General features: G+C 44.1%; 2 protein-coding genes across 2 annotated transcripts; one reads left to right on the top strand and one right to left on the bottom strand.

The window, feature by feature from the left end:
* Positions 1-5,513: 5,513 nt before the first annotated feature.
* LOC149982849 (fatty acid binding protein 1-B.1-like) lies at positions 5,514-7,736 on the bottom strand. The gene is made up of 4 exons (XM_090237928.1): positions 7,592-7,736; positions 6,766-6,938; positions 6,306-6,398; positions 5,514-5,605 (listed from the first exon to the last, which is right to left on the bottom strand). The coding sequence occupies exons 1-4, from the start codon at positions 7,656-7,658 to the stop codon at positions 5,555-5,557; spliced, it is 384 nt and encodes a 127-aa protein (XP_090094054.1). The 5' UTR covers positions 7,659-7,736; the 3' UTR covers positions 5,514-5,554.
* Positions 7,737-12,370: 4,634 nt separating this feature from the next.
* LOC149982848 (fatty acid binding protein 1-B.1-like) lies at positions 12,371-14,911 on the top strand. Its single transcript, XM_090239422.1, has 4 exons — positions 12,371-12,507; positions 13,510-13,695; positions 14,012-14,130; positions 14,820-14,911. The coding sequence occupies exons 1-4, from the start codon at positions 12,441-12,443 to the stop codon at positions 14,868-14,870; spliced, it is 423 nt and encodes a 140-aa protein (XP_090095548.1). The 5' UTR covers positions 12,371-12,440; the 3' UTR covers positions 14,871-14,911.
* The last annotated feature ends 5,990 nt before the right edge of the window (positions 14,912-20,901 follow it).

Raw genomic sequence — 20,901 nt, 5'->3', positions numbered from 1 at the left:
AGTTTTTGTCAATTCTAGATTAGACTACTGTAATGCTCTACTCTCCAGCTACCCGGATAAAGCACTAAATAAACTTCAGTTAGTGCTAAACACGGCTTCTGGAATCTTGACTAGAACACCAAAATTGTATCAAATTACTCCAGTGCTAGCCTCTCTATACTGGCATCATGTTAAGGCTAGCGCTGATATCAAGATTTTACTGCTAACCTACAAAGCAATACATAGGCTTGATCCTACCTATCTCTCCAATTTGGTCCTGCCTTACACACCTACATGTACGCTACGGTCACAAGACGCAGGTCTCCTTATTGTCGATAGAATTTCTAAGCAAACAGCTGGAGGCAGGGCGTTCTCCAATAGAGCTTCATTTTTATGGAATGGTCTGCCTATCGATGTGAGAGACGCAGACTCGGCCTTTAAGTCTTTACTTTAGACTCATCTATTCAGTAGGTCCTACAATTGAGTGTAGTCTGGCCCAGGGGTGCGAAGGTGAACGGCAAGGCACTGGAGCGTCAAACCGCCCTTGCTCTCTCTGCCTGGCTGGCTCCCCTCTCTCCACTGGGATTCTCTGCCTCAGACCCTATTACGGGGGCTGAGTCACTGGCTTACTAGTGCTCTTCATGCCTTTCCTAGGAGGGGTGCGTCACTTGAGTGGGTTGAGTCACTAACATGATCTTCCTGTTTGGTTTTGCACTCCTTCTGGCTCGTGCAGTGGAGGAGATCTTTGTGGGCTATACTCAGCCTTGCCCCCCCCCCCCCCCCCTACACCACTAGGGTCATTCTGTTATATCTGGTGTAATTCTCCTGTCTTATCTGGTGTCCTGTGTGGATTTAAGTATTCTCCCTCTAATACTCTCTCCCTCCAACTCCCGGAGGACCTGAGCCCTAGGACCATGTCTCAGGACTACCTGGCCTGATCAAATCAAAATCAAATCAAATTTATTTATATAGCCCTTCGTACATCAGCTGATATCTCAAAGTGCTGTACAGAAACCCAGCCTAAAACCCCAAACAGCAAGCAATGCAGGTGTAGAAGCACGGTGGCTAGGAAAAACTCCCTAGAAAGGCCAAAACCTAGGAAGAAACCTAGAGAGGTACCAGGCTATGTGGGGTGGCCAGTCCTCTTCTGGCTGTGCCGGGTGGAGATTATAACAGAACATGTTCAAGATGTTCAAATGTTCATAAATGACCAGCATGGTTGAATAATAATAAGGCAGAACAGTTGAACCCAGACAGGATGACCACATCAGTGAATCAACCCACTCAGGTGACGCACCCCCTCCAGGGACGGCATGAGAGAGCCCCAGTAAGCCAGTGACTCAGCCCCTGTAATAGGGTTAGAGGCAGAGAATCCCAGTGGAAAGAGGGGAACCGGCCAGGCAGAGACAGCAAGGGCGATTCGTTGCTCCAGAGCCTTTCCGTTCACCTTCCCACTCCTGGGCCAGACTACACTCAATCATATGACCCACTGAAGAGATGAGTCTTCAGTAGAGACTTAAAGGTTGAGACCGAGTTTGCGTCTCCGACATGGGTAGGCAGACCGTTCCATAAAAATTGAGCTCTATAGGAGAAAGCCCTGCCTCCAGCTGTTTGCTTAGAAATTCTAGGGACAATTAGGAGGCCGGCGTCTTGTGACCGTAGCGTACGTGTAGGTATGTACGGCAGGACCAAATCAGAGAGATAGGTAGGAGCAAGCCCATGTAATGCTTTGTAGGTTAGCAGTAAAACCTTGAAATCAGCCCTTGCTTTGACAGGAAGCCAGTGTAGAGAGGCTAGCACTGGAGTAATATGATCAAATTTTTGGGTTCCAGTCAGGATTCTAGCAGCCGTATTTAGCACTAACTGATGTTATGACTCCTGACTGTCCCCAGTCCACCTGGTCGTACTGCTGCTCCAGTTTCAACTGTTCTGCCTGCGGCTATGGAACCCTGACCTGTTCACCGGACATGCCACCTTGTCCCAGACCTGCTGTTTTCGATTCTCTCATTTGATTTGGGTGCTCAGGGTCCCATCTAGCTAAGAATTTAACTCCAATATTTGCCATACATGAAATGTCAAAGAGTGAAATTCTGAGCTAGTTCCCTTCCAGTGATGTTGCCTATATACTGAAGAAGGAGGTCAGTAAATGGGTGGGTAACTTTGAACTACAAATCCTATCATCCAATCTCTCAAGTGACCCCATGGAACCCTAGCATCACTTGCAGCTCATTGGACTCGATAGGAAGGCTGTGGTCAGCTAAGTCCAGGAGCCTTAGGAAAATGTCACCAGAGTTGCTTCCCTCTGATTGGCTGATTTGATTGTCACCTTCCAACTCGGCCTTCCAAGATTGGTCCACACTGCAGCCCTATGAGATTTAAAATAAAGGATGGAGCAGGACACACAAGTCAACTCCCTCCCTGAATCACACCTTCACTTTTCTAACCACATGTCCCTTACATACCACCTTTGCATTCCCGAAGACCCCCAGCATAAAACTTAAAAAGCCCTGATGTGGGGAGTGAGTCTACTCTTTAGTCATTATAGACTAGATAGCTGATTTTATTACAGACATAAATACTCCTGTTTAAATCAGCTGTCAAGGTCCTAGGCTGGTGTGGTAACACATGGTCTGCGGTTGTGAGGCAGCTTGGACGTACTGCCAAATTCTCTAAAATGACATTGGAGGTGGCTTATGGTAGAGAAATTAGCATTTCATTATCTGATAACAGCGCTGGTGGACAGTCCTGCAGTCAGCATGCCAATTGCACACTCTCTCAACTTGAGACATTTGCGGCATTGTGACAAAACTGTACATTTTAGTGGCCTTTTATTGTCCTGATATGCCACACCTGTCAGGTGGATGGATTATCTTATTACAATGAGAAATGCTCACTAACAAGGATGTATACAAATTTGTGCACTTTGTGGTCATCCTGTCTGGGTTGGCGCCCCCCCCCCCCCCCCTTAAGTTGTGCCGTGGCGGAGGTCTTTGTGGGCTATACTCAGCCTTGTCTCAGGATGGTAAGTTGGTGGTTGAAGATATCCCTCTAGTGGTGTGGGGGCTGTGCTTTGGCAAAGTGGGTGGGGTTATATCCTTCCTGTTTGGCCCTGTCCGGGGGTGTCCTCGGAGTGGGCCACAGTGTCTCCTGACCCCTCCTGTCTCAGCCTCCAGTATTTATGCTGCAGTAGTTTATGTGTCGGGGGGCTAGGGTCAGTTTGTTATATCTGGAGTACTTCTCCTGTCCTATTCGGTGTCCTGTGTGAATCTAAGTGTGCGTTCTCTAATTCTCTCCTTCTCTCTTTCTCTCTCTCGGAGGACCTGAGCCCTAGGACCATGCCCCAGGACTACCTGACATGATGACTCCTTGCTGTCCCCAGTCCACCTGGCTGTGCTGCTGCTCCAGTTTCAACTGTTCTGCCTTATTATTATTCGACCATGCTGATCATTTATGAACATTTGAACATCTTGGCCATGTTCTGTTATAATCTCCACCCGGCACAGCCAGAAGAGGACTGGCCATCCCACATATGCTCTCTCTAATTCTCTCTTTCTTTCTCTCTCTCGGAGGACCTGAGCCCTAGGACCATGCCCCAGGAATACCTGACATGATGACTCCTTGCTGTCCCCAGTCCACCTGACTGTGCTGCTGCTCCAGTTTCTACTATTCTGCCTTATTATTATTCGACCATGCTGGTCATTTATGAACATTTGAACATCTTGACCATGTTTTGTTATAATCTCCACCCGGCACAGCCAGAAGAGCCACCCCACATAGCCTGGTTCCTCTCTAGGTTTCTTCCTAGGTTTTGGCCTTTCTAGGGAGTTTTTCCTAGCCACCGTGCTTCTTCACCTGCATTGCTTGCTGTTTGGGGTTTTAGGCTGGGTTTCTGTACAGCACTTTGAGATATCAGCTGATGTACGAAGGGCTATATAAAATAAATTTGATTGATTGATTGAGAACATTTCTGGGATCTTTTATTTCAGCACATGAAAAGACTTGACATATTGCGTTTATATTTGTGCAGTATAAATGGCTCAATATTACTTTGACAGTAAACGATACCATCCTAACACCGCTCTGGGGATGGTAACAATGAAGGCAGGGAAAATAGGTGGGACACTGCATGTGTAAGGCCTATTCCATCCTGCAGAGAACCCACACCAAGACCTTGAGATAAGGCAAGAAACTCACAGGATGATCTGCAAGATTAAAATGCATCTTTATGACATGATCCCGCCTCGCTTATGAAAACAGTTTGAGTAACGGATGTTTAAGTAGAATGAGTATAATTTTCTACACACACACCACACAGGAGGAGGCCCTGAAGAACTAGCCAATAAGCATGAACGAACCTATGGCGGCAGGTGTCAAGAAACTAGCAGCCGGCAGTAGTGACCTCATGTGATACAAATATCTCAGACAAATCAACCCTTCAATTCCTACGTCCATGACACGTCAAATCAAACTTTGTCACATGCGCCAAATACAAGTGTACACCTTACTTACAAGCCCTTAACAAAGCAGTTCAAGAAGATAAAATTTACCAAATCAAGTAAAAAAAATAAAAGTAGCAATAACGGGGCTATCGGTACCGAGTCAATATGCAGGGTTAGAGGATGTAATTTGTACACATGTGAAGGGACTATGCATAGATAAACAGCAGTGTACAACAGAGGGGGTGGGGGAAAAGGTGTTGTGCCCTCTTCACAACTGTCTTGGTGTGTTAGGACCATGATAGTTCGTTGGTAATGTGGACACCAAGGAACTTGAAACTCGCTCTGTCGATGTTAATGGGGGCTTGTTTAGCACGCCTTTTCCTGTAGTCAACGATCAGCTCCTTGATGCTCACATTGAGGGAGAGGTTGTCCTGGCACCACACTGCCAGGTCTCATCATTGTCAGTGACCAGGCCTACCACTGGTGTTGTGGTGCACCTCAAACTTGGTGTGTGAGTCATGTTTAACCACGCAGTCGTGGGTGAACAGGGAGTACAGGAGGGGCCCAAGTGTTGAGGCTCAGTGTGGCAGACGCGTTGTTGCCTACCCTTACCACCTGGGGGTGGCAGAGGGAGGTGTTTAGTCCCAGGGTCCTTAGCTTTTCCAACCACACTGTAGCTGGGAAACCAGTCACCCTCAAATGGTGCACCTTTAGCCCCTTGTCAGCTACACTGGGGTGGAACTAGTGAAAGCAATGTCCAAAAACATTGCCTGAAACTTGATTTTCAAAAATAACTGGAAATTGAGGAATCTGCTTTTAAACTGATGCACCCAATGTGGTAGGATTCTGACCCATATTGCAACAGACTAGATGGAACTAGCAAAGCCTTCATTTCTACACTGCTGGGTTGACATTTGCTATAAAGCAGTCACATTAAAATGTAGAAAATCCATTTTGGCCCAAGTGTAATGTTGACGGAACTACGCTATTCTATTGAATCCCACATTCATCCAACTCAAACCTTGCCTCATTATTACAAACTTCAATTTTCCCCTGAAGTTCTACCCATTGATATGAAATGCTGAGACCATTCAATGCCTTTCACATTTTATTAATCCAAAGAGTGCAGTAGATCTTCACATTCGTTTGCTGGTCCTCTTGTATGACATGCCAGACAGAGTCATGGTCTGAAAAGAGAAAGCATCTGTAATCATTACACTCAATAAATCCATGCCAGTACGCTATGCTTACCAAACCGGACGCGCTCGTTCTCACATTGATTTTGTTCACCCACACTAGAAGCGATCAGGACATGCAGGTTGAAATATCAAAACAAAGTCCGGAACAGTTATATTTGGGGCAAAAAGCATTTCATATTTATGACAATTTAGCTAGGCTAGCTAATTTGTCCTAGTATATAAACATTGGGTTGTTATTTTACCTGAAATCTGACAATAAGCCACAGAAAACCGAATGTTTCTCATCATCTCGCCTCCTTTATATGGCGGTTGACAACCAACGTTACAACTGACCAGAGTGTGGACCTTAAAGTTCATCTTTCAATCACCCACATGGGTATATGCTCCTAAGAACCAATGAGGAGATTGGAGAGGCCAGACTTGCAGCACATCAAATAGAACCAATTTTTATTTTAGCACCTGGCCACGCAGATGCTTGCTGAGGCGCGCGAGCAGTGTGGGTGCAAGGATTGAACATTTATTTTGCGACGCGAGCGGTGGGGTCAGCATGTAATTAGGACATTGGCGGCAGCAAACTGTTGAATTGCGTTCACGGCACTGTCATAGACTACCCATTTTGTTAATGGTATAAATTAACCCTGAAATTGTGTCGCTTCGTGAAACCCCCAGCCATATGCCCCAGACTCACGTTGACAAGGGTGTTTGCGTCTGTAAGTTCTGTGACATATTCAATCCCATTCAGGATGGCCGTCAGCTTGTTACCCTCCCTCGTCACCACAGACTGAAACAGGAGAGGTCAACGGTTAGATCTGAAAGCAGTGGTCACCAACTACAGTCAACTAGGACCAATTTAACAGGCCCAAGTTGGATGGCCATATATGGAGAAGAAAAAAAAGTGTGACAGTGTGCATCAGGTGTGCGAGTTGGTTTTGAGACGTAACTGTGCGCCCAGTCCCTGGAGAGCAGAGGAGATTCTGCCAACGAAAGTCAGTCCTCCCACAACATCACTGGGACCTGAACTAACCATAGTGACCCCACATCAGCTGAACTTATAGTGTAGTTAGATACTGGCTGTATATGTAGGGAGATGGATAAACCCAGGCTACATGTATGAAACTCATGGTTGGGTTGTGACATGCGCCACTCACATTGACCTTCTCCCCGGTCGGCGACTCGAGCTCCGTCTCCTGGCCAATGGTGAAGGAGTTGGTGAGGATCTTTGTCCCCGTGGTGACAGTCACCTTGAAGTGGTCTCCAGTCTCTTCAATCTCAGAGATGCTCTTGATGTCTTTGCCCTCCTGGATAAGCTCATCAGGGAGACCTACATGTTTGCGGCAGCGAGAGAGTCATATACGGTGCTTTTTAGTACTACAAAAAGTGAAGTGGGACATGAACACTGAATTATTACTACTGAAGTAAAGCGCTGATGCACTATAATATGGCAACACAATGATGGCTAGCACATAACATTCTGAGGACCATATGTTTTAGGGCTTGGTTATTTTGCATACCACATTCTGGCAATGGTGCAGGACAGTTGCTTGGCTTTGAAACATTCTCATTAAGGAATTTGACAAAATGTTATTTTCTTGGCATTTCATTATTTGATCAGAATATTTCCTGAAAGTTCAAACATTTAATTTAAGGTAAAGTTCTAGGAACATTAGTCATTTTACATTGGGAATGTTCTCAAGTTGTTCAGATGACTTTAAATATTCTCCTGTGGGAATGTCAGTACTTCAGCATAATGTTCTGTAGGTTCTCATAGTTACAGTTAGTCATGTTCAGAACACTAAGAACTTGCCATACAAAAACATTAATAAAAAAACATTCCGTTCCCAGAACATCCAAGGAAACTCAGAAGTAACCATTGCATTGGCAGTCACCATTGAACATCATTACCGAAAGGACTAAGACTTCTGCAATTAACACCCCAAGTCTAATCAAATGTACAAACCCAACTTCAAGACTTACCAACAGCCTCCATGAAAGACTCAAAGTTGTCATGTGACTCCATCTGGTATTTCCCTGAGAAAGACATGGTGACTACAAGACAGTGACAGTAGAGTCAGCCACAGCTCTCTGCTTGTCTTTATACCCCCATCTATCCAGCCCTGCACTCATTAACTAACTAAAGGTGTCTTCAATTGAGAACCCCTCCCCTCATATCTTCCCTGCTACATGCCTGTAGGCACAGATCTAGGATCAGCTTCCCAGCCAAGGGCAACTAATCTACATCGCAATGGTCAACTTTATTGTACTCCACTTCTCATCCTCTCTTCTTCTACTTTGGCGGTGTGAGTGATCATTGATCTGATTTGATTAACAAGAACTCCTCGACTCCTTAGAAAAATGATAAGCAGTCTCATCATTGTAATACAAGTGTATGGATCAATCAACACATTTCAAATTCAACTTGACTTTATCTCACTATACACCTGTGTTGAAATTAAACTAGGCTCCATTGCACTTTGAGTTGAGAGGTGTATTTTGTCTCCCTGCACTATAAAAAAGTTGAATCAATGTACAATTGTAAGGCAGCAGACTGCAATAGGATTGTGAGTTTGCAAAAATGTTTGGCATATAGCTGAACCAACATACATTCTCAGGTTGAATTTTAATGTTCACTCAACTTTTCATTTGATGTTGAGTGAACATACAATTCAACTTGAAAAATTGGAATCCAGCCAGAGAACGTTAATCACCCCCAACCTGCACTGACAATGGCTGCCAGGAAATACTTCTATTTGATTTAGGTAGTCTCAATAATAACTGGCACAGCCATCTCAGTAACAGATGCAAAAAGTCAAACTAATAACAGATTGGATTACTTTAGAAAAATGTTACTTATGTTGGTGTACCTTAAGATAATCAACCAATCAATGTACATGAAAAAACACAGGTCTAAAAAGAAAACAATTCAACGTACAATTGTAAAGCTGCAATAGGGTTGTGAGTTTGCTCCACATCTGGGAATATAGCTGAACCAACATACAGTGTTGACTTCCAAAAACAAACATGAAATTGTAATTAGACTCAACAAGTTTTTATACATACAGCTCACTGTGAGCAAAGTTTGTTGAATGAACAAACGTTCACCCATTAGCTACATTTATTTTCCTTCTGAAGTCCAACAAACTCAGAGAATAACACTGATTAATCAATTGGTTAAGTGAAGACACTTGCCAGTCGGTCAGCGCATGCTCGGAGTACACGTCCTGGTAATCGTTCTAGCCCTTGTGAATGTTGACCTGTTTAAAGCTCTTACTCACATCTGCTACGGAGAGCGTGAACACACACTTGTCCGGAACAGCTGATGCTCTCATGCATGTTTCAGTGTTACTTGCCTCGAAGCGAGCATAGAAGTAATTTAGCTCGTCTGGATGGCTCGTGTCACTGGGCAGCTCTCGGCTGTGCTTCCCTTTGTTGTATGTAATAGTTTGCAAGCCCTGCCACATCTGACGAGCGTCAGAGCCGGTGTAGTACGATTCGATCCTAGTCCTGTATTGACAGGAGGATGGTCAGATTTGCCAAATGGGGGGCGAGGGAGAGCTTTGTACTTGTCTCTGTGTTTGAAGTAAAGGTATAGAGGTTTTTTCCCCCTCTAGTTGCCCATTTAACATGCTTGCGGGAATGAGGTAAAACGGACTTAAGTTTCCTTGCATTAAAGTCCCCGGCCACTGGGAGTGCCGCCTCTGGATGAGCGTTTTCCTGTTTGCTTATGGCAGTATACAGCTCATTGAGTGTGGTCTTAGTGCTAGCATTGGTTTGTGGTTTTAAATAAATACAAAGAATAGGAAAAACTTGAGACTTCCTTAGATTTCGTGCACCAGCTGTTGTTTACAAATAAACATAGACCGCCACCCCTTGTCTTACCAGAGACGTCTGTTCTATCCTGCCGAAAAAGCGTAAAACCTGCCAGCTGTATGTTATTCATGTCGTCGTTCAGCCACGACTCAGTGAAACATAAGATATTACAGTTTTTAATGTCCCATTTGTAGGATATACAGTGGGCAAAAAAGTATTTAGTCAGCCACCAATTGTGCAAGTTCTCCCACTTAAAAAGATGAGAGAGGCCTGCAATTTTCATCATAGCTACACTTCAACTATGACAGACAAAATGAGAAGAAAAAAAATCCAGAAAATCACATTGTAGGATTTTTAATGAATTTATTTGCAAATTGTGGTGGAAAATAAGTATTTGGTCAATAACAAACAAGCAAGATCTCTGGCTCTCACAGACCTGTAACTTCTTCTTTAAGAGGCTCCTCTGTCCTCTACTCGTTACCTGTATTAATGGCACCTGTTTGAACTTGTTATCAGTATAAAAGACACCTGTCCACAACCTCAAACAGTCACACTCCAAACTCCACTATGGCCAAGACCAAAGAGCTGTCAAAGGACACCAGAAACAAAATTGTAGACCTGCACCAGGCTGGGAAGACTGAATCTGCAATAGGTAAGCAGCTTGGTTTGAAGAAATCAACTGTGGGAGCAATTATTAGGAAATGGAAGACATACAAGACCACTGATAATCTCCCTCGATCTGGGGCTCCACGCAAGATCTCACCCCGTGGGGTCAAAATGATCACAAGAACGGTGAGCAAAAATCCCAGAACCACACGGGGGGACCTAGTGAATGACCTGCAGAGAGCTGGGACCAAAGTAACAAAGCCTACCATCAGTAACACACTACGCCGCCAGGGACTCAAATCCTGCAGTGCCAGACATGTCCCCCTGCTTAAGCCAGTACATGTCCAGGCCCGTCTGAAGTTTGATAGAGAGCATTTGGATGATCCAGAAGAAGATTGGGAGAATGTCATATGGTCAGATGAAACCAAAATAGAACATGTGCAACCAGAGGGGAAAAAAAACTCTATACCACCTTTACTTCACACACAGAGACAAGTACAAAGCTCTCCCTCGCCCTCCATTTGGCAAATCTGACCATAATTATATCCTCCTGATTCCTGTTTACAAGTGACAACTAAAGTAGGAAGCACCAGTGACTCAGTCAATAAAAAAGAGGGCAGATGAAGCAGATGCTAAGCTACAGGACTGTTTTGCTAACACAGACTGGAATATCCCAGAATGGATTCTTCCCATGGCAGTGAGGAGTACACCACATCAGTCACTGACCTCATCAATAAGTGCATCAACGACGTCGTTCCCACAATGACTGTACGTACATACCCCAACCAGAAGCAATGGATTACAGGCAACATCTGCACTGAGCTGAAGGGTAGAGCTGCCGCTTTCAAGGAGCGGGACTCTAAACCGGAAGCTTACAAGAAACCTCGCTATGCCCTCCGACGAACCATCAAACAGGCAAAACGTCAATACAGGACTAGGATCGAATCGTACTACACCGGCTCTGACGCTCGTCAGATGTGGCAGGGCTTGCAAACTATTACAGACAACAAAGGGAAGCACAGCCGAGAGCTGCCCAGTGACACGAGCCATCCAGACGAGCTGAATTACTTCTATGCTCGCTTCGAGGCAAGTAACACTGAAACATGAATGAGAGCATCAGCTGTTCCGGACGAGTGTGTGATCACGCTCTCCATAGCAGAAGTGAGTAAGAGCTTTAAACAGGTCAACCTTCACAAGGCCGCAGGTCTAGAATTATTACCAGGACGTGTACTCCGAGCATGCGCTGACCGACTGGCAAGTGTCTTCACTTAACCAATTGATTAATCAGTGTTATTCTCTGAGTTTGTTGGACTTCAGAAGGAAAATAAATGTAGCTAATGGGTGAACGTTTGTTCACTCAACAAACTTTGCTCACAGTGAGCTGAATGTATAAAAACTTGTTGAGTCTAATTACAATTTCATGTTTGTTTTTGGAAGTCAACACTGTATGTTGGTTCAGCTATATTCCCAGATGTGGAGCAAACTCACAACCCTATTGCAGCTGGTTGCCTTACAATTGTACGTTGAATTGTTTTCTTTTTAGACCTGTGTTTTTTCATGTACATTGATTGGTTGATTATCTTAAGCTACACCAACATAAGTAACATACATTTTTCTAAAGTAATCCAATCTGTTATTAGTTTGACTTTATGCATCTGTTACTGAGATGGCTGTTCCAGTTATTATTGAGACTACCTAAATCAAATAGAAGTATTTCCTGGCAGCCATTGTCAGTGCAGGTTGGGGATGATTAACGTTCTCTGGCTGGATTCCAATTTTTCAAGTTGAATTGTATGTTCACTCAACGTCAAATGAAAAGTTGAGTGAACATTAAAATTCAACCTGAGAATGTATGTTGGTTCAGCTATATGCCAAACATTTTTGCAAACTCACAATCCTATTGCAGTCTGCTGCCTTACAATTGTACATTGATTCAACTTTTTTTTAGTGCAGGGAGACAAAATACACCTCTCAACTCAAAGTGCAATGTAGCCTAGTTTAATTTCAACACAGGTGTATAGTGAGATAAAGTCAAGTTGAATTTGAAATGTGTTGATTGATCCATACACTTGTATTACAATGATGAGACTGCTTATCATTTTTCTAAGGAGTCGAGGAGTTCTTGTTAATCAAATCAGATCAATGATCACTCACACCGCCAAAGTAGAAGAAGAGAGGATGAGAAGTGGAGTACAATAAAGTTGACCATTGCGATGCAGATTAGTTGCCCTTGGCTTGGAAGCTGATCCTAGATCTGTGCCTACAGACAAGTAGCAGGGAAGATATGAGGGGAGGGGTTCTCAATTGTAGACACCTTTAGTTAGTTAATGAGTGCAGGGCTGGATAGATGGGGGTATAAAGACAAGCAGGGAGCTGTGGCTGACTCTACTGTCACTGTCTTATAGTCACCATGTCTTTCTCAGGGAAATACCAGATGGAGTCACATGACAACTTTGAGTCTTTCATGGAGGCTGTTGGTAAGTCTTGAAGTTGGGTTTGTACATTTCATTAGACTTGGGGTGTTAATTGCAGAAGTCTTAGTCCTTTCGGTAATGATGTTCAATGGTGACTGCAAATGCAATGGGTACTTGCAATGGTGTTAGATTTAACAAATTATAGGTTTCTTTTGAATAACTTTCACTGAATGTTTAATTTAAGACTTAACACCGCTAGTTTGGTTTGGGCTAACTATTTTGAACTTCCAGCAACAATGGGATTGTTAAATGATTTGCTTAGGCATTAATAATTTATTATGTCATTGAGATTCAAACCTATGCTCTTCTGTCCTCTATCTGTGGAATTAATCCACTGTGCCACCAGGATGGAGTTGTCATGCATTAGTTTTGTAACTATAAATTTAGTCTCTTCAGACCATTTCAACAGGAACAAGCACTCATTAAGATCAGGTGTGGCCAACTACTGTGTTCAACACACTTAAGAGAAGATGGCGTTTGTTGAAGCTGAGAACGGAATGCGTTTTGATTAGTGTTTTTGTATGGCATGTTCTTAGTGTTCTGAGAACATGACTAACTAACTATGAGAACCTACAGAACATTATGCTGAAGTACTGACATTCCCACAGGAGAATATTTAAAGTCATCTGAACAACTTGAGAACATTCCCAATGTAAAATGACTAATGTTCCTAGAACTTTACCTTAAATTAAATGTTTGAACTTTCGGGAAATATTCTGATCAAATAATGAAATGCCAAGAAAATAACATTTTGTCAAATTCCTTAATGAGAATGTTCCAAAGCCAAGCAACTGTCCTGCACTATTGCCAGAATGTGGTATGCAAAATAACCAAGCCCTAAAACGTATTGTCCTCAGAATGTTATGTGTTAGCCATCATTGTGTTGCCATATTATAGTGCATCAGCGCTTTACTTCAGTAGTAATAATTCAGTGTTCATGTCCCACTTCACTTTTTGTAGTACTAAAAAGCACCTTATATGACTCTCGCTGCCTCAAACATGTAGGTCTCCCTGATGAGCTTATCCAGGAGGGCAAAGACATCAAGAGCATCTCTGAGATTGAAGAGACTGGAGACCACTTCAAGGTGACTGTCACCACGGGGACAAAGATCCTCACCAACTCCTTCACCATTGGCCAGGAGACGGAGCTCGAGTCGCCGACCGGGGAGAAGGTCAATGTGGGTGGCGCATGTCACAACCCAACCATGAGTTTCATACATGTAGCCTGGGTTTATCCATCTCCCTACATATACAGCCAGTATCTAACTAAACTATAAGTTCAGCTGATGTGGGGTCACTATGGTTAGTTCAGGTCCCAGTGACGTTGTGGGAGGACTGACTTTCGTTGGCAGAATCTCCTCTGCTCTCCAGGGACTGGGCGCACAGTTACGTCTCAAAACCAACTCGCACACTGTCAAACTTTTTTTATCTTCTCCATATATGGCCATCCAACTTGGGCCTGTTAAATTGGTCCTAGTTGACTGTAGTTGGTGACCACTGCTTTCAGATCTAACCGTTGACCTCTCCTGTTTCAGTCTGGTGACGAGGGAGGGTAACAAGCTGACGGCCATCCTGAATGGGATTGAATATGTCACAGAACTTACAGACGCAAACACCCTTGTCAACGTGAGTCTGGGGCATATGGCTGGGGGTTTCACGAAGCGACACAATTTCAGGGTTAATTTATACCATTAACAAAATGGGTAGTCTATGACAGTGCCGTGAACGCAATTCAACAGTTTGCTGCCGCCAATGTCCTAATTACATGCTGACCCCACCGCTCGCGTCGCAAAATAAATGTTCAAACCTTGCACCCACACTGCTCGCGCGCCTCAGCAAGCATCTGCGTGGCCAGGTGCTAAAATAAAAATTGGTTCTATTTGATGTGCTGCAAGTCTGGCCTCTCCAATCTCCTCATTGGTTCTTAGGAGCATATACCCATGTGGGTGATTGAAAGAGGAACTTTAAGGTCCACACTCTGGTCAGTTGTCAACCGCCATATAAAGGAGGCGAGATGATGAGAAACATTCGGTTTTCTGTGGCTTAATTGTCAGATTTCAGGTAAAATAACAACCCAATGTTTATATACTAGGACAAATTAGCTAGCCTAGCTAAATTGTCATAAATATGAAATGCTTTTTGCCCCAAATATAACTGTTCCGGACTTTGTTTTGATATTTCAACCTGCATGTCCTGATCGCTTCTAGTGTGGGTGAACAAAATCAATGTGAGAACGAGCGCGTCCGGTTTGGTAAGCATAGCGTACAGGCATGGATTTATTGAGTGTAATGATTACAGATGCTTTCTCTTTTCAGACCATGACTCTGTCTGGCATGTCATACAAGAGGACCAGCAAACGAATGTGAAGATCTACTGCACTCTTTGGATTAATAAAATGTGAAAGGCATTGAATGGTCTGGTCTCAGCATTTCATATCAATGGGTAGAACTTCAGGGGAAAATTGAAGTTTGTAATAATGAGGCAAGGTTTGAGTTGGATGAATGTGGGATTCAATAGAATAGCGTAGTTCCGTCAACATTACACTTGGGCCAAAATGGATTTTCTACATTTTAATGTGACTGCTTTATAGCAAATGTCAACCCAGCAGTGTAGAAATGAAGGCTTTGCTAGTTCCATCTAGTCTGTTGCAATATGGGTCAGAATCCTACCACATTGGGTGCATCAGTTTAAAAGCAGATTCCTCAATTTCCAGTTATTTTTGAAAATCAAGTTTCAGGCAATGTTTTTGGACATTGCTTTCACTAGTTCCACCCCAGTGTAGCTGACAAGGGGCTAAAGGTGCACCATTTGAGGGTGACTGGTTTCCCAGCTACAGTGTGGTTGGAAAAGCTAAGGACCCTGGGACTAAACACCTCCCTCTGCCACCCCCAGGTGGTAAGGGTAGGCAACAACGCGTCTGCCACACTGAGCCTCAACACTTGGGCCCCTCCTGTACTCCCTGTTCACCCACGACTGCGTGGTTAAACATGACTCTCACACCAAGTTTGAGGTGCACCACAACACCAGTGGTAGGCCTGGTCACTGACAATGATGAGACCTGGCAGTGTGGTGCCAGGACAACCTCTCCCTCAATGTGAGCATCAAGGAGCTGATCGTTGACTACAGGAAAAGGCGTGCTAAACAAGCCCCCATTAACATCGACAGAGCGAGTTTCAAGTTCCTTGGTGTCCACATTACCAACGAACTATCATGGTCCTAACACACCAAGACAGTTGTGAAGAGGGCACAACACCTTTTCCCCCACCCCCTCTGTTGTACACTGCTGTTTATCTATGCATAGTCCCTTCACATGTGTACAAATTACATCCACTAACCTCTAACCCTGCATATTGACTCGGTACCGATAGCCCTGTTATTGCTACTTTTATTTTTTTTACTTGATTTGGTAAATATTTTATCTTCTTGAACTGCTTTGTTAAGGGCTTGTAAGTAAGGTGTACACTTGTATTTGGCGCATGTGACAAAGTTTGATTTGACGTGTCATGGACGTAGGAATTGAAGGGTTGATTTGTCTGAGATATTTGTATCACATGAGGTCACTACTGCCGGCTGCTAGTTTCTTGACACCTGCCGCCATAGGTTCGTTCATGCTTATTGGCTAGTTCTTCAGGGCCTCCTCCTGTGTGTTGTGTGTGTAGAAAATTATACTCATTCTACTTAAACATCCGTTACTCAAACTGTTTTCATAAGCGAGGCGGGATCATGTCATAAAGATGCATTTTAATCTTGCAGATCATCCTGTGAGTTTCTTGCCTTATCTCAAGGTCTTGGTGTGGGTTCTCTGCAGGATGGAATAGGCCTTACACATGCAGTGTCCCACCTATTTTCCCTGCCTTCATTGTTACCATCCCCAGAGCGGTGTTAGGATGGTATCGTTTACTGTCAAAGTAATATTGAGCCATTTATACTGCACAAATATAAACGCAATATGTCAAGTCTTTTCATGTGCTGAAATAAAAGATCCCAGAAATGTTCTCAAAGTGCACAAATTTGTATACATCCTTGTTAGTGAGCATTTCTCATTGTAATAAGATAATCCATCCACCTGACAGGTGTGGCATATCAGGACAATAAAAGGCCACTAAAATGTACAGTTTTGTCACAATGCCGCAAATGTCTCAAGTTGAGAGAGTGTGCAATTGGCATGCTGACTGCAGGACTGTCCACCAGCGCTGTTATCAGATAATGAAATGCTAATTTCTCTACCATAAGCCACCTCCAATGTCATTTTAGAGAATTTGGCAGTACGTCCAAGCTGCCTCACAACCGCAGACCATGTGTTACCACACCAGCCTAGGACCTTGACAGCTGATTTAAACAGGAGTATTTATGTCTGTAATAAAATCAGCTATCTAGTCTATAATGACTAAAGAGTAGACTCACTCCCCACATCAGGGCTTTTTAAGTTTTATGCTGGGGGTCTTCGGGAATGCAAAGGTGGTATGTAAGGGACATGTGGTTAGAAAAGTGAAGGTGTGATTCAGGGAGGGAGTTGACTTGTGTGTCCTGCTCCATCCTTTATTTTAAATCTCATAGGGCTGCAGTGTGGACCAATCTTGGAAGGCCGAGTTGGAAGGTGACAATCAAATCAGCCAATCAGAGGGAAGCAACTCTGGTGACATTTTCCTAAGGCTCCTGGACTTAGCTGACCACAGCCTTCCTATCGAGTCCAATGAGCTGCAAGTGATGCTAGGGTTCCATGGGGTCACTTGAGAGATTGGATGATAGGATTTGTAGTTCAAAGTTACCCACCCATTTACTGACCTCCTTCTTCAGTATATAGGCAACATCACTGGAAGGGAACTAGCTCAGAATTTCACTCTTTGACATTTCATGTATGGCAAATATTGGAGTTAAATTCTTAGCTAGATGGGACCCTGAGCACCCAAATCAAATGAGAGAATCGAAAACAGCAGGTCTGGGACAAGGTGGCATGTCCGGTGAACAGGTCAGGGTTCCATAGCCGCAGGCAGAACAGTTGAAACTGGAGCAGCAGTACGACCAGGTGGACTGGGGACAGTCAGGAGTCATAACATCAGTTAGTGCTAAATACGGCTGCTAGAATCCTGACTGGAACCCAAAAATTTGATCATATTACTCCAGTGCTAGCCTCTCTACACTGGCTTCCTGTCAAAGCAAGGGCTGATTTCAAGGTTTTACTGCTAACCTACAAAGCATTACATGGGCTTGCTCCTACCTATCTCTCTGATTTGGTCCTGCCGTACATACCTACACGTACGCTACGGTCACAAGACGCCGGCCTCCTAATTGTCCCTAGAATTTCTAAGCAAACAGCTGGAGGCAGGGCTTTCTCCTATAGAGCTCAATTTTTATGGAACGGTCTGCCTACCCATGTCGGAGACGCAAACTCGGTCTCAACCTTTAAGTCTCTACTGAAGACTCATCTCTTCAGTGGGTCATATGATTGAGTGTAGTCTGGCCCAGGAGTGGGAAGGTGAACGGAAAGGCTCTGGAGCAACGAATCGCCCTTGCTGTCTCTGCCTGGCCGGTTCCCCTCTTTCCACTGGGATTCTCTGCCTCTAACCCTATTACAGGGGCTGAGTCACTGGCTTACTGGGGCTCTCTCATGCCGTCCCTGGAGGGGGTGCGTCACCTGAGTGGGTTGATTCACTGATGTGGTCATCCTGTCTGGGTTCAACTGTTCTGCCTTATTATTATTCAACCATGCTGGTCATTTATGAACATTTGAACATCTTGAACATGTTCTGTTATAATCTCCACCCGGCACAGCCAGAAGAGGACTGGCCACCCCACATAGCCTGGTACCTCTCTAGGTTTCTTCCTAGGTTTTGGCCTTTCTAGGGAGTTTTTCCTAGCCACCGTGCTTCTACACCTGCATTGCTTGCTGTTTGGGGTTTTAGGCTGGGTTTCTGTACAGCACTTTGAGATATCAGCTGATGTACGAAGGGCTATATAAATAAATTTGATTTGATTTTGATTTGATCAGGCCAGGTAGTCCTGAGACATGGTCCTAGGGCTCAGGTCCTCCGGGAGTCACTGATGAAGTGAAATACATCCTCTCTTGGGGTATGCTGCTTTTTAGTTACCTTTGTGACATTATCAAAAATACATTTAAGATTGTTCTTATTCTGCTCAATTAGGTTGGAAAAATAGGATGATCGAGCAGCAGTGAGGGCTCTTTGATATAGCACAGTACTGTCTTTTCCAAGACTTCCAGTTTGGTGGAGAGCCACTTCCATTCCAATTTTCTGGAAGCTTGCTTCAGGCCTCTGATATTTTCTATATACGAGGGAGCTAATTTCTTGTTGCAAATTTTCTTTCGATTTTTTGAGGTGCGACTGCATCTAGGGTATTACGCTAGGTTAAATTTAGATCCTCAGTTAGGTGGTTAACCGATTTTTGTACTCCGACGTCCTTGGGTAGGTGGAGGGAGTCTGGAAGGGCATTTAGGACTTGTTGGGTTGTCCGAGAATTTATAGCATGGCTTTTGATGATCCTCGGTTGGGGTCTGAGCAGATTACTTGTTGCAATTGCAAACGTAATAAGATGGTGGTTCGATAGTCCAGGATTATGAGGAACAACATTTAGATCCACAATATTTATTCCACGGGACAAAACTAGATCCAGGGTATGACTGTGGCAATGAGTAGGCCCGGAGACATGTTGGACAATACCCACTAAAAAGTGATTGAGTAGGCTGCATAGATTTCATGACTAAAAGCTCAAAAGACGAAAATGTAGTCGTTTTTTGTTGTCAATAAAAATGTGCTGTCGTAAATATTAGAAACGCCTCCGCCTATGTGGGATATGCGGGGGATATGGTCACTAGTGGAGAGGCCTCATTTAACACAGTAAATTCATTAGGCTATAACCATGTTTCAGTCAGGCCAGTCACCTCAACATTATGATCAGTATTTAGTTCATTGACTATGACTGCCTTGCAAGTGAGGGATCTAACATTCAGTAGCCCTATTTTGCGATATGAGATATCACAATCTCTTTCAATAATGACCAGAATTGAGGAAGTCTTTACTCCAGTGAGATTGCTAAGGCGAACACCGCCATGTTTAGTTTTGCCCAACATAGATCGAGGCACAGACACGATGTCAAAGGGGATAGCTGAGCTGACTACACTGACCTTTATTAAGGTCAAAGATATCTTGTCCTAGCAGTTTAACGTGCACGGACCTATTCATTTGGCTCGGAAGGAGACAGCTGAAAAGGGTGCTTAAACAGAGTGTGCAGCGGATTTTGTACATAGAATGACGTAGGTTGATTCTTGTAGTTCTGTCTTCTGACTGGTCGGTGAAGGTTGGAGGCGGGCCTGCTCTAGCCAGAGCAGGAGCCCCATTGGTGCACAGCAGAGTCCTCTGCTCTTGGCACCCGACCAGTAGAAGGGAGTGGAGTGGAGTGTGCGTGTGCGTGCTCATGAAATGTTTGTGTGTCAAGGAAGCGTGAGATAGGGGGACTGGCAGTGTCTGCTTTAGGCTCAGGTGTTTCCTGTTTTTGCAGGAGTGCATGAAAGGATCAGTGTCAGTGAAATAGTTTGGCAATCTAAGCTTGTTAGTGTTGCAGGATGTTCTTTGTAGTTTACAGGGGAGTATATTTGGGTGATGGCAGCCATGTGTCCTTCGGATAATCATGTTATTGCATGTAGGCTCTAAACTTGACTGAGGATACTGGGCCCAGAGTTATCTGAGGACATCCGGTTTAACCAGAGCGTTGGCCAGCTAGTAATGCTTGATATTTGATTATTTATATAACAAATCCCCCTCTTCACTTCTATAAGACGTGAACAATAGAAATAGAATATGGAGCAACCAAACAATTTGGTAGAAACCAAATTTTTGAGTCCCCCTCTTCACGTCTTTTAAGAAGTGAAAACCATATAGAACCGAGAAGGAGGAGATAACGAAAACAAAAACCCCCTCTATTATGCAGCGAAACTAGGCAATAAGACAAGGACCAGAAAAGGCAACACTAGTGCTACACATGGAATGGGCAAGAGGAGAAGTCAGGAGGAAGGGGTTCCTCAAAAGGTGCAAACACTGCCTCAGGGTCATCAACCCCCAAAAGCGGGTACATATGGGCCTGGTCTGTAGGCATTGGGGTAATGGCAGTGAAATCACTCTAGTGGCCAAAGTGTGGGCGCAAGGAATACAGCAACAACCGCACAGGGTTAGGATAGCCACAAAAACAGCTACGGACACTAGGACAGAGGAGATCAGAGTCTTATATTTACAGAACGCATCCATCCAGGAGTCCCACATAGAGGTGTCAACCCCGGAGTGGTGCTTCATCTTCCCATTAAGTGTACGAAGACCCTCTAGGGCAACAGTAAGACTACCATCAGTCGCTGTGTTATTGGGAATGAAAGTGCAACACTGCTCACCA

The sequence above is a fragment of the Oncorhynchus mykiss genome, chromosome 6 (genome assembly GCF_057628025.1).
Source record: "Oncorhynchus mykiss isolate SJ-2025 chromosome 6, ASM5762802v1, whole genome shotgun sequence".
Taxonomy (NCBI): Eukaryota; Metazoa; Chordata; class Actinopteri; order Salmoniformes; family Salmonidae; genus Oncorhynchus; species Oncorhynchus mykiss.
The sequence above is the reverse complement of the archived record's forward strand: the minus strand, read 5'-3'. Positions and strand labels throughout refer to the sequence as shown.